This window comes from Larus michahellis, chromosome Z (genome assembly GCF_964199755.1).
Source record: "Larus michahellis chromosome Z, bLarMic1.1, whole genome shotgun sequence".
NCBI classification, from domain to species: domain Eukaryota; kingdom Metazoa; phylum Chordata; class Aves; order Charadriiformes; family Laridae; genus Larus; species Larus michahellis.
In genome coordinates, this window is record NC_133930.1 from 84,348,569 (window position 1) to 84,362,558 (window position 13,990).

At 41.9% G+C, this 13,990-nt stretch overlaps 1 protein-coding gene across 4 annotated transcripts in view; it reads left to right on the forward strand.

The window, feature by feature from the left end:
* Positions 1–13,990, forward strand: part of ADGRV1 (adhesion G protein-coupled receptor V1) — a 291,124-nt gene that overhangs the window by 239,942 nt on the left and 37,192 nt on the right. For all 4 annotated transcript variants that reach the window (XM_074570871.1, XM_074570873.1, XM_074570872.1 and 1 more), the window contains one exon: positions 6,283–6,404. In XM_074570871.1, coding sequence (XP_074426972.1) covers positions 6,283–6,404 — 122 coding nt within the window. The remainder of the gene's footprint in view (positions 1–6,282; positions 6,405–13,990) is intronic.

The window sequence follows — 13,990 nt, forward strand, 5'->3', positions numbered from 1 at the left end:
AGCTGGGGAGGGATCAGGGAGTGTAGTGATAGGATGAGGGGAATGGTTTTAAACTGAAAAAGGGCAGATTTAGGTTAGATATTTGGAAGAAATAGGTGGCCAGGCTGCCCAGAGAAGCTGTGGCTGCCCCATCCCTGGAGGGGTTCAAGGCCAGGTTGGACGGGGCTTGGAGCAACCTGGTCTGGTGGGAGGTGTCCCTGCCCAGGGCAGGGGCTGGAACTGGATGATCTTTAAAGTCCCTTCCAACCCAAACCATTCTATGATTCTATGGTTCCGTGAAAACAGGTTGTGGCAGGCACCATCAAATTATTTTTTCATAATCAAAAGGCACTACACAGGGATAAGAGAGGTTAGTCACGTGAACTGTCCCATCATTAGGTGAAATTACAGTTACATATATGAATCCACCTCAGTCTCCAACTGGCCATTAAGTGAACCATCAAAGGTGTGACAGTGGACTGCAAGGCTTCCACCTTTTTCTTCTTCATTCCTCCTCCTCCTCCCAGCCTTGGACTACCAAGAGGCATCACGGCTCTCAGAGCTCTCAGCGCAGGGGCAGCGGTTGGCAGTCGTCTCCTTCCCATGTTTTCCGAGATAGGTGTACTCTGCGTATGGAGGGAGTTAGTGCCCAGGATACTTTGGACACTGGAAAACCATCACTCCCTTACTCTTTTTTCCTTTCTCTGCAGTGTCTGAACCAGCTCTGCTCAGTTGGTACAACCTATTCCAGGCCCCAGCTACGAATCAATTTTAGGCAATCTCATTCTGTGTTGTGAAATTTTGTATTTCTCCCCATTTTTCTACTCCTTTCGGGCACGTAGGTGTGACAGCCATTGCAGTTCTCATTTCTGAAGGCGTCATGCCAGAGGGTGGCCGGACCACAGTCCTGAAGGTGGTAAATTCTTTGTGGACCTCAGTAAACTGCTGCGACCTGTTAGGTAAAAGCTCTAAATACATGAGCCTCATCATCACATTATTTCTTTGTGTAGGTCCGTACAGATGTCTTACAGCACAGGAGGAGATAGAACTTAAACTTGTCACCATAGTCCTTCTTTTGAGGTCTATTTCAGAAATACAAAACTCTGTGGGTTTCCTTTGTTACAGATTTAAAACCACTGTAGGTGAAAGCATAGCTGTTTGGAAATGCTCCGCATTTTTTGTTTGCGTCTATTTCTTCTTCTTTCTTCTGCTATAAGGAAAAGCAAACAACAAGCACAAGGCTGACAGCTGTTTCAGCTGAGCAATCTGGCATTTTATTACCTGAATCTTATGCTATTCCTGTGGAGTTCCTTCCTTGGAGTTAGTTCTGAATTATCAAAGTTCACCGCAATTGGTTCAAGATGAGGTTTTGAAACAGAAGTCCCCTGAAGACTACTAAATAGAATGAAACTGTGTCTGGTCCAGGAAGCTCCCGAGTTGTAAATGGGAGAATTGCTGGGAAAAGTATCACATCTGGCCAGCTTTTTTGGCCCTTGGAGGCAGGCCAGATAAACTTCTGTTCATACCCAGTACAGCTTTTTAGGTTCCCATTGAGGTAAACACATTTTTCCAGCATTTTAATACATTTCCTAATTCATGATTTTTGTAATCTAATCCAAACCTGTCATGAAAATATTGCAGCCTATCTTTCAAGTTCTCACCAGCATTGTTTGTATGTAAATGGCTGGAAAAAACCTTGTGTTTACTCTAAGAACTCCCCTACTGCAGTAAAACTACAGTTTTACCACCCATAAAAGCTGACTACAGTGTACCGCAGCTCTCAGAAGAGTAGGTATTGCAGGAAAAAACAGCAACACAAAAAGACACGAGTTAATAAGGAAAATAACCTTTTCTCAGCAATGGGGAAGAAGTAAGAAATAGTGGGCACGTTTAGTTGTTTGTTAAATTGAAAGTATGTAATTTCATATACCAAGCTGGACTACGGTAAGTTTTCAAATTCTAAGAAACCGCGACTAGAGCTGCATAAGCTGCATTTATCTGTATTGAGTGGACAACTCTGCCAATGTTTCTTAAACTTGTAGTTAAGGAAGAGGGGAGATGTTTCAGGGAGAGGCGTGAACGGTCGGGCTGGTGATACATGCATATATACATACATAAGGAGTGAGTGGATGGGCTGTTGCTTGCTTAAACAAAATCTTTCACTGTGCCTAGTACTAACAAAAAGTAATGGTGTAAAAAAAAACATATGGACCAGTATGGTTTGAATATATAATGCCCAAGAGAGCTCCTTGACAATGTCTCCCCTACATCACACTGATGCTGAGGCTCCACGGCAGCCCTCTATGTGCCAAGGTTTACTCAAGTAGTCTAAAGGCGACGGCTTGCACTTGGATTTAGAGTAAAAATCTTGTCCGTGAAACTTCGTCTGCTCAGAAATACGCTTTGAGTTTGTTTGGGAGGGGGTTGTTGGTTTTCTTTCCACAGGAATGAAACCACAGGTAACTAGACTGTCTATTTTTGTTCACTTCAAGCCCATTTATTGGCATCCTTTTGCTTTATGCAGTGCTGTTGTTACAAACTTAAAATAAATTGTTGCTGGTTTTCTGATATGTTTGTTCTGGTAATTGGGCTTTTATTTGATTAAATGCAACAAATGGTTTGATCAAAATGGGCGAAGAGGATTGAAACAGCTGAAACTAAATGCTGCCAAAGTTTCAACTCTGTATTAACCCTTTACAATACTGATAATGAAGCAATTGTTACTGAGAAAGATAAAAGCAGAATCGCGAACTGTACGAACATTCAGGATCTGACAAAAAGCAAGTATCTCCAGAGCATCTTTATTGTTATAATGCATACAGAAATCGACGTGTTTGCACTGAGTAGCATTCATTACGTAAAGTTCTGTCAGAATTACCCAAGGTACACTCCACAGAGGTCTTTGTAGCTTCAGTGAGGTTGGTTCTGGTTTTACCTGTGGTAATTTCATTCTGGTGAGATGGTACTGAATTTATCAAATTTCCCCCTCACATACACCTGAATGTAATAATGTCAGATCATTGTACATCAAAAGTACACAATCTAGATATCATATTGCTCCATTTCCTCTGGCTTTACGTACACAGCTATTTCAGCCATCCATGGTTTCAACAGCCTAGAGGTGCTAGGTTATGATTAATATTGTGGTATTTTTCCTTGGGTGATGTTTATGCACTAGAAGCAGAAATCACGGTGTTGATTCATGGTGCTTGTTCTGCTGCCTGCAGTTTGCCCCTCCACAGTTTGCTTTCTTCTCTCCCCTGCCCCCCTGCCCCGAGTCGAACCATATTGCAAAGTCATACAAAAGCCAAACCATTATTCAGTTTCCCGAGATAATTTTCTTCATTGTTCGCTTCGCTCTGCGTACAGCATTTAGAATTGTATGCATTAGTGATCGTTAGTTGGCAGTCCATTGTATCAGTTGAATTTCATAAGTAGCTAAAGTTTATTGCATGATTTTGAGATTTAAACAAGAGGATGATATCATTCCATTCATATCTGTGCACTAATACATCAAGGAGTTGCTCTACAGATAATTACTGAATTTACCTTTAGAATCACATTTACATGATGTATGTTTTCTTATTTTTTTATTTTGGTAAATTTCGTTATTATAACTTCAGGAACTTTGAGGTTGACAGTTCTTTGATGGTTTTTATGGTGAACATCATTGTTAAATACACAGCCAGTAAGTATTTGGATTCATTAGTGTACGCAATGCAGGATAAAGAGAAATACTTAATGCTCTGCTTCTTACTGTACTACCTGGTACTTTAGAGGGCTTTGCATTTTTAATTATTGTAAAAGCATCGTGATGTTGCCCAGGTATATTAGTAGCTGTTGTAGAAAAGTTTGTTTCAATATCCATCAAGGCCACAAGGAATTTTTCCATTGTGCCCCAGGGACTTTGAGATGGGTGCTTTGTGTGCAGGGGATGCTGATGTCTGTGGAGTGAGGTGTGAGAAATACATTGCCTTTCCGTTCTACTCATGTAAGAAAATCGACTTCCTCCCAGACAAATGATCTTTAAGGTCCCTTCCAACCTAAGCCATTCTATGATTCCAAATAACCAGGGTGCATAGCCTTCATCTCTTTCCCCTGATGCTTCTCTGAAAAATACACGTGTATTCTAGTGTTATGGTGTGGATCAGGGATGGATTGGGAAGTCTCAGGCCTTTAATATAAATTTTGGCCAGACCTCACCTCGCCATGGGACGAGTGATGCAGGTGCTTAATGGGCATCGGTTGCCATTTGAGACAACCAAGGTTATCCAGTCTGGCCTCCAGCATTCCCTTCGCAAGGATGGGTCTTCCACAGGTCCTGTGTTGCATGTACTGACTGTGTACAGATCCTTTAGGTCCCCTGTGATATGAAACCCATGAATCGAATGTGCAACCTGCTCTAGGTGACCCTGCCCTGGGGGGTTGGACTAGATGATCTCCAGAGGTCCCTTCCAACCCCTACCATTCTGTGATTCTGTGATTCTGTGAATGCCGTTCTAAGGCACCAGCACCACCCACGATGTCCCCTCAAGCCCTGCTGGAGGTCCCTATCAGCCTGGGGCTCGCGGTTCTGCATCCTCCCATTGGCTGGGAGCGAGTAGCAAGCCTGCACGCACAGAAATAGCCAAGCTGGAGAGGATTTATATCATGTCCTCAGACATGATTGGCAGGACAGGAGCACCTTAATGATGATTAGAGCTGAGCTTTCAAACAACTTTACATAGGGAATCTGCTTTTCTTAATGCTGCAATGGCCCTTATTATTTTTCAGTAAAAACAGGTAGGGGTGGTTTTGTTTTGGGGTTTTTTTTAATGATTTTGTTGTTGTTGTTGTTTGGGGTTTCTTTGTTTTTGTTTTTGCCACAGAAAAAGCAAGGCCTTGTTAAGTGCTCCTAAGAAGTAAGTTTATTTTAATACTTTCATTTTATTGCCTCTAGTCCTACGTTACAACTGCCCTAGCATAATGCGAATTTTCATGTGTAGCACAGTATCTTATTATAATTCACTAAGAAAATACGTATCTTTGTTAAATGCGCTATCAAACAGTGGTTGCAGAACAGCCCGGGCTGAGGTTTGCACCCTGAGTGTTATTAGGCTTTAACAGGGGAAACGTCAGGAATACAGCGCCTGCCCGCATTGTGCTTCGAGTCATTCCTTGTTCATAAAAATACGCACATGCGTTTCTGCTAAAGCAATACTTACAACCCTGAAGCAGCTGCTGCCTGCCTCGCTGGAAGCTGGTCTTGACTTTGGCTCTTGCCTGTGTTCAGAAGGCACTTGGTCTTTGTACAGTATTAAAGAAAATGCCTAAAGTGCTCCCAAACTGCTGTTTTTTAGGACGGTGCCTGTCAAAAGTACGTCCCCGCTCTTTGCTGATGCCACATGGCTAACGGGGAGAGGGGCAATGCCTGGGCGAGCACTTTTGTCCACAAAGTGAGCAGACCTGGGCAAACATGGACTTTGAAGTCTGCCGCGGATACGGTCAACACGGCGGCGGGGGGACACACAGCAGGAGTGAGCTGGGGGTGAAAGCTAACTTCTGCCGTCCTTTCTGCAAACTTTGTCCACGCAGACACCTTCCTGCCAGCCTTCCTGAAATCTTTTTACAGTAGGGAATATAAAATGCAGCTGTATGTGCGTGTGTGCTTAAGGACGGGTTCTGCATGTGTTTTGGAAGGTGGACGAAGCTAAGTGGTGCCAAGCCCCTGTCTGGGGGGCTCCTCGACTGAGTGGAGGTTGACACTTAAAGTTTTGCAGGGTCCGATGCCTTCTTGTGTTCGGTTTGCAGTGAAAGTAACAACAAATCAGAGAATAAGCTATTTGCATAATTTCTATACAATTCTATACGCTGCCAGAGCTGTAGCAGTTTTTTCTACTGACAATGCTTTGGTTCTTTTTCCCTTTCCCCTCAATCCTTGAAAATCCGTTTCCTCCCAAAATTTCCAGAGTTTGCCAAGAGCTCTCCCGTCCTTTCCCCGAGGTCAGTGTGTTTTCCTACCCACAAAACACCCATGCCCGGTTTGCTGAGCTGGGCTGTGCCCCCCTCCGGCCCCTCCATCCCCCAGCCCCACAGCCGACCATGTCCTTCTGCTGGTCTCCCGTCCCCAGGGGGGGTCCCGAGAGCCCTGGGACCCCCACCCAGCTCAGGTAGGAGACGGGGCTGCCCATCGCTGGAGAACGAACTCCAAGGTTGTCCAGAGATGGCAAAAACCACCGCGTCCTGCGTCGCTAATGTGATAAAAGTGGTGGGGTTTTTTTCCCAGGGCGCACCAGCTGCAACGCCGTGTTTGTGTTTTTTCAGAGATCCCCTTGGTCTTGTACCTCTTTGCCCTAATTTCTGTCACCTGGCTGTGGGGAGGACTGCACATGGCTTACCGGCACCTCTGGATGTTAGTCTTCTTCATCATCTTCAACAGCCTGCAGGTAAGAGCCGGCGCCTTTTCCTTCGGTCCCCTGGCAGGGGTGGGGGCCATCCCCAGCCCTCACAACACGTTTGGCATTCGCCAGTAGAACAACACCCAGAAACACGTTCTGACGCGGTGGAGGTGTTAGTTATGTATTCCGTTTACTCCTCAAATTAACATGCAGAATGCATATTAAAGCAAGGGAAGCGTTGTTTTGAAACAATGGCAGTATAATTGCATAGATTTAATTTCATAGCTAATACACTGGGAAAGAAAATTGCTTGCTTCTATATTTAATGTGTTATTGAGATAAGTATACCAGTACAACCGAAATGTCTGCAGCCTTTGCAAAAACGCTACTGAGCACAAACCAATATTCTGTATCTGTTAACTCTAATATAAAAAAACCCCAAAACAACACATAGATATAAAAGTATATAGCACTAATATTGAATTTTTGCCATTATGAGGGGTGAGGCTTAGTTTTTCTCATGCAGCATGCATATTGGTAAAGTGAAGTTCTTTTTCAATGGAAAAATCAAATATAGACTGGATGTTGCTTATTAGTTACAAAACACGCAAATAGCCCTTTGCAAAATTTTACATGTGTAAGTGCTGCCAGTGGACTCAGTACTGCATGACACTGCGTTCAGTGCCGTACTGCACATTGCAGAAGTGTTTGCAGAGTAGAGGTTAGTACATCACGGATGGGAAAATGCCTCTGATGCCTGAAAACAGTGAAATTAAGAGGAATTTAAAAATATATATGTATCCAAATCTATGGCGTGCAAATTCCTCTGCCATTTTTAGAATAGAAATACCTGTGAGAATATGTGTTATTTTCCAACATTAAAAATCCTTGTACCTCGTTAAATAAAAAAATAATTTAAAAGGTGTGTTTTCACAAAAGAGATTTATTTTAGGTTTTAATTGAAAAGGTGGGAGTTTCCTTAAGCAGCCATCTAATATTTTCAAAATGTACATCTCAGACGTGATTTTTTTTAGATTCAGAAAAAAGATCATAGAATCACAGAATCTTCATGGTTGGAAAGGACCTTGGAGATCATCGAGTCCAACCATGTAGCGTGTTCTCCTCGTGATACATTTGATTATTCAGTATATATTGTCACTTAACTGCTCTGTGTATATCGGCATATATTGGCACAAATTAGTTATGACGAGTTTTTTTCTCTGTGCAGTGAGGTGAATAGATTTGCTGCAGTAATTGCCTGCAGCGTAGACATGAAGTTGCTGTCTTGCAGTGGGACTGCCGCAGCTCTGCAGGACTGTCAGAAGTGCCAAAGCACATTCCCCCCCTTTTCCTCTGCCCTCTCTCAGGGTACGGGAGAACCCCCACGGGAGTTTTAGCACCACAACTGCAGCTACTGCAGCTTCATAGTGAAACTTCATGCATTGATGTAAAGCGTAAAAGCGTGGTGACGCGTGTGTGTACGTGTAGATACACAGAGATATATTTTTATATACCCTTCCTTACTGTCTCCCTTCAAAGAATTATTTCTAGAATCCAGTCGAGGTTTGTGTTGCATAGATCTGTCTCAGATAGATACAAATTTCTGAAATGGGTAATTCAATATAACAGAGTTTTTATGGCAGAGGTAAAACAGCGCCAGAGTGCTGTAGTATGCATGGGTATTCGCTTTAAAATAAAATTACTTTATTGCCAGTGCAAATTGAAAGGAGAGGGATATGAGTACTCTATGAAAATTGTCATTCTTGGCCAGACTGTTGACCCTTCTGCGTAATTGCCGGAAGAGACTTTATATTAGTTTGCTTTATATAACTTGAAATTTCATTTTATTCAAGTAAAGTTCAAAGCCACAGAGTTATTGTTATTTTAATTAATTTTGTCATTTTCAAGACTTCCATTCGTGCAATAGGACCAAGAAGTAAAACAGGATGTTGAAAGCCAGCCGTGTGAAATACGAGGCCCACAAGGTCCGTGGGGGATTTGTTGCACTAGTGGTCCAGCGTGATGGCAGGTGATATGGAAAACACAGATACAAAATCATGCCTAGAATAATGTTTAAGTCATGACCGCTATTAGAGGTGCACCACTGCGTGACTCCAAAGTTAGGATTTTGCTTAAATCCAGCTAAAAGTGAGATGGTATCAGCAATATTTGCATTTCTAAATCTATGTGAAGTTTTTCAGTTGTTTATATTTAATTCTCTTCATGTGGTTTTGTTTCCATTCATGCACTCTAAAAATATTTGAGCTTCAGAAGTACTTTTTTTTGTTTCTTTTATTAGCTGATCTTTGGTTGCTGACTGCTCTCTTATCAGCATTGCTTGTCCATACAAAAGTTTAATGCCAATAAGACCTGCAGAGGTAATACGTAACTCTTGTCTGTTTCTGCTGGAACTTTTGTGGCGTACTATAATGTCAGAAATATTTCTACCATAATTTCATGCAACTGAAGGAATGCATAGTTCTGTATGTATTGTTTTGTTACTCAATGACCTGACATAAACAACTTTCACTACCAAGAGCTATACTTGTCTGTTGGCTGTATCCTGCAGCAGGTGGTGCACCAAGGTCCAGTAACCTCTGCCAGCAGGTGCATTTGTGGTCTTTCAGAGTCACGGCCCCAGTTGCGTCTCCACCCTCAGTTGGACAGCTGGGAAATAAATATATATTCAGAAACTCTGTTTGAAATTCTTCAGAGGAGCCAGGAAACGGAAAATTAAGAAGCCAGGTAGTACAAGCTTCACTCTCCATTGGGTGGCTGGCCTTACGTTGTTGTCATTGCCGTGCGACGCCACGCACGGAGCACAGCCTGGGTTCCACACTCGGGGCGATGCCGGACTGCCCGCGTTGCCCTTCCGCCCGTAATTCTTCCTTTAACTCTCCACCAACACGAGCTCCTGCTTCACCAATAAGGTGCCGACCCTTTTGTTTTGGCATCAATTCATTTGGCTTCTTGCCCTATACATACAACATAACTGTAGAGGTCAGCTGGCCTGCAGGAGATACTGCAGCATCTCTACCGAAATTACATCAATATTGATCTTCCGCATCAAAAGGAGGAGATCTGTTGTTTTAGTTATTCCTAGCCCTGGAGAATCTGTAAAACCTCGAATATGAAATAAATTTTCCTTTATTGAAAGGAGATACAAAAATTTCAAATGTGTAATCTCCACCTGATTGATATTTCAAATTAAAATGTGCAGGTCTGTAGCTGTAACTCAAACAGCAGTAAATAAAAAAATTTCCTTCGAGATATGAAGAGCTCAAGAACTTCAGGCTTCACATTTTAAAAACAATCCTCTTTGGGAATTTTCAGGCATAAAATGTAAAAGGACAGTACCCACTACCTTTTATTACTTGACATTGGAAATTACTATTTAAAGTATAATGTTACCAAACATTTAAAAGGGAAAAACACATTTTTAGTGTTGGGTACCCTGAGAACAGTAATAAAAAATGGAGTAGCTCTTTCACAGCCCCATAGTTTTTACATTTGTTTGTTTGTTTTAATAGGTGATTGTCTTCAGTGCTTTGTAAATCTCTACAATAAAACAAGTTTAAAAAACATTTCCTGGAATACCCCCACATTTTAAATAACCGGCCCACGTATATTGTTCTCCTGTTTCAAAGTTAACATTTATCTAATCAGGAAGCAGAAAAACAGACGTGTGAATCACGTGACCAGACATGCCGCGTGAAATGAAAAACAAGGAAGGAGCAAGGTGAATAGTCTGTAAATTTCCTTAATCTGTGCTTTTCATCAAATAACCAGATGCACCAAATTGTCTTAATTAGAGAAAATGTCAGTGTGCAAACTGTTTGGCTAGGAGAAAATTATGTATTACGAATACTGAACAGTGAGTAAATGAAGGTTGTGCTGGAAGCAGGTAGAGCTTCATAAAGCTTTTGCAGACCACGCGCCCAGTAACGAGGGGCTGGTCTTGGGGGGACATGCGCCCTTCTGAGAGGTCCTTCGGGCCACCGAGCTCGCAGGTTCACCCACGACATGGACAGCCATGTCCAGTCTCCTTTGAAGCTTTAATCTCAGCCCAGATATTTGGGAATGGGAGAGGAAAATGGGCCGTAACGGTGGATAACACATTTTGATAATGATTTTGAGGGGAACTAGCTGTCTTGTAGAGCATGCTGTTGGCCCCTCGTTCCCACGCATTATGTCTTTATCAGCTCTGAGAATTGATAATGATTGTTAAAACGAGGCCATTTTTCTGGAATAAAAAGTTGTTTTACCGTTTATTGGTGGGCATTTCTGTTATATAATGTGCCCGATTTCAGTTGGAAAGCAATTCAGCATTCATTAAGAGCTTTTCCTCAACAAGAATGAGAAAATGCAATAGTTTACGAGAAACAGACCTGCTTCCCTGCTGCTCAGGAGCAACAGACCGTGTAACAAAGCAGAACGTTACCCATTAATATGTGCTGGGTATCCAAACGGATTCAACTCAGGAGGCTGGAAGGGCACTGCGTGTTATCCGATTTAGTTGTTTAGCCATGTGACATACATTTCCTAGGACATGCACTTGATAGAAGAATCATCCACTACGGACAAATTGTTTCCGGGCACTTCCTGCGGGAAACGGTTCCCATCAGAGACGAGTTTATAATACAAGCTATTCTAGCGCACGGAGGGGAAAGCTAGTCCTTTCCCTGTAGCTTCTAGAATAAACATGCAAAGTGCCCTATGGGGGGACAATAGCCGACTTACAAAACAAAAAATAAATTTAGAAAAGCACAAGAGGAAAAGGGCAAGTTGCGTGTTTGGGTTATCTGATGTTTTGAGCTCCTTGGCAGTATGCTCCTGCTTATATTGTGTTGTAGCATCTGTCTTGCAGAAACATACTCCAAGCTCTCAAGCGAAGGGCCTCGGCTCCTCATCTTTTCACTTGCAAAAGCGAGAGGAACGTTTACCTCTTTTCTTTGCATATGACTGCCTCCGTGGATTTATTCAGGAGATTATTTGCTGGGGTCAGGAGTGAAAAAATAAGCTGGTGTTTTATGTGCTTCTCTCTAAGGGTTAGGATTTTCTCAAGCCGTTTTGCATACGCTGTGCTCGTATAGATGATGGCCGTGTTTTTCGTGCGGTTAGGGGGTGTTTCTGGTTTGTACAGCTAATGTCATCAGCGGTGTGTTTGCCGTTCGATGGATCCAAAGTTCAGGGCGGTGGGTGGATCGCTTCCCATTGTTTGCAGGGGGGTTGGGTTGAGGCTTCAGACCCGTTCTCGGGCTCTTCACCGCAGCCAACTTTCTGAGTACGATCTTGATTATTCTTTGGATGTATTTCCAGCCAAAAGTGCTGAACACCCCAACCCCCCATCTTATAATTTAGAGTGTATCTGCACCAAAAACTACAAGGTATTTGATACCCCTGAGCTACCCCTGTCATGGTTTCCTGTGCTAACCACCATGTCCTAGCCGTAGCAGTTAATTAATTTACTTTTTTAATAAATAATTTTGAATCAAAACCTTACTCTTATGAAATACTGAAAATTTACCCATCAACAGTATAAAAACTCCATTTTTCAGCAGTTTCAAATCAGGAGAAAAGTCAACCAAAACTGGGAGGTATCCGTTATTAACCACTGTGTTCAAAAAGATCTTGTGTGGTTGCTTTGGCTGATACAGAGAAGGGTAAAATGCCTTTGCCTGCTCTGTGTATGAGCACACCAGGATGACCAACAGCGTCACCTGTAAAATACCTCTTCCCAAGGAACACAGGAAAAATCTGGAAGTAAGAGTTGACTGGTGGTTTTTACAAAGTGGGCAAAATGGCTGACTTGCCTAATAGGGCAATTTTTAAAAGTCAAATTATTTCTAGTGGATTAGAGTAAGAGAAGATCCAGGAGTCCAGGTACAAATGTTTGAAAAGCCCACAGTACGTTTAACAATATGGACATGGAGAAAAGGAGTGAACAGGCGCATGCCCAAACCTGGCATAGGCTGGAGCAGACGCGATTCACCAAATAAATTCCATTAATTAAAACAGCAGAGGCAAACCAGAATGGGAGCGAGGGTTAGCTCAAGTAGCAAAGGAGCAAAATGTCAAAGAAAACTAGTAGATACGGTGACAAGAAAAAAACCAAACACATTATATTGAGGAATACCCTGTTTGTGGGACAACAGAAAATAAACATAGCAAGAGAAATCAATATGACACAGTTTTTAGAAGTGAAAACAAAGTAAAAAAATACAGCATATTGAGAAAGGAAGAAGAGAGCAAAGATACACAGTTTTGTAAATGCATTATATTCATGTAGCAAAGTAAATAAACAAAAGTATATGGTTTATAAAGCTCATGCCAGCACCAGTTGCAAATGAAAGATATGTTTTTTCCTAGAACATAGTATTTAACTGTGGGACATAGTCAGGGGACACTGAGAAGGCCACTGCTATAAATAGCTTCACTTCCTGTTTCTTATGGCATCTTCCTAAAGCATCTCCGCTGGATGAGTCAGAGATGGACTAGATGATCCCGAACAGCAGTTCTGATGATATAAGACAACGCAAAAACAAACAAAATCAAGTACTAGACAGACACGAGATGTGAGTAAACGTGGTGGGCTGCAAAAGGCTGCCTAAAGACTTTGCAAGAAGTGATTCTATGCTGCAGAAAAGCCCAACAAAAGACAATGAAGTCACCATAGTATTGCCAGGGTAAGGTGAACTACAAGCAGAATATCAAGAAAAGCACATAAACTTGTTCAAGTAGAAATAGTCCAAGTAATACCAAACCCTCTTCCATCAGCTGAGTGCATAACCAAGCACAATTAAACACAGCTCAAAGAATTCATATACTACCCCGAAACAAAATAAAATATGCATCCAAAGCAGGCATTACATTTCAACATCTGTGCAATAAAGTAGATTCCTATGCTATCTCTGGGGGCTTGAATTCTCTTCCAGACATACTATACCTGGAGGGAAAGAAAATAGTGTACTCTGTACAAGTTCACTTGTTTAACAGCAAAGTAGAAAAAAGAAGTTACTTTTGTTAAAGTCAAAGCCCCTGAACGTTTGTTCAGCATGTACACTTATTTTCATTTGTTAATTTGTTAATATAAAGCAAATAAAGAAAGCTTGTCACTTTTTGAGAGATGGCATTTTTTGACGTCATCAGCTAAACTTCTGGGGTGTAATCCTGATTGGGCAATAGCATTGGTATGCAATATACCAGCCGTGCAAACTTTAAAAGACATTTGCGTGACGCTTATTCAGTGCATCAAGACAATGCAGTATTCGGTTTTGTATCCCTTTCTGTATGTATATCACTTCCTTCTTAAAGAAGAATTCTCTGTGTTCATAATTACCACATACTCTAGTACCTGATCACTGTAATGACTTAGGAAATTATGGTAAAATACTCCCTTCACCTATTCAAGTGCTTACGTAATGGACCCAAAGTCAAGCTCAAGCTGAAGAGAAAACAAACAAAAAAGTGTGCAGTGTCAGGTAAACAAAGGAAGCATTGTTAGGTTGGAACAAAGTATCTCCTAAATACATAGGAGAAACTGATGTCAGAAGAGACTAGCTTGCGTCTAGAGCTGTGTTTATGATGATGAACGTATACAAAATAATGCATAATAAAAATGCAAAAAGCACAGA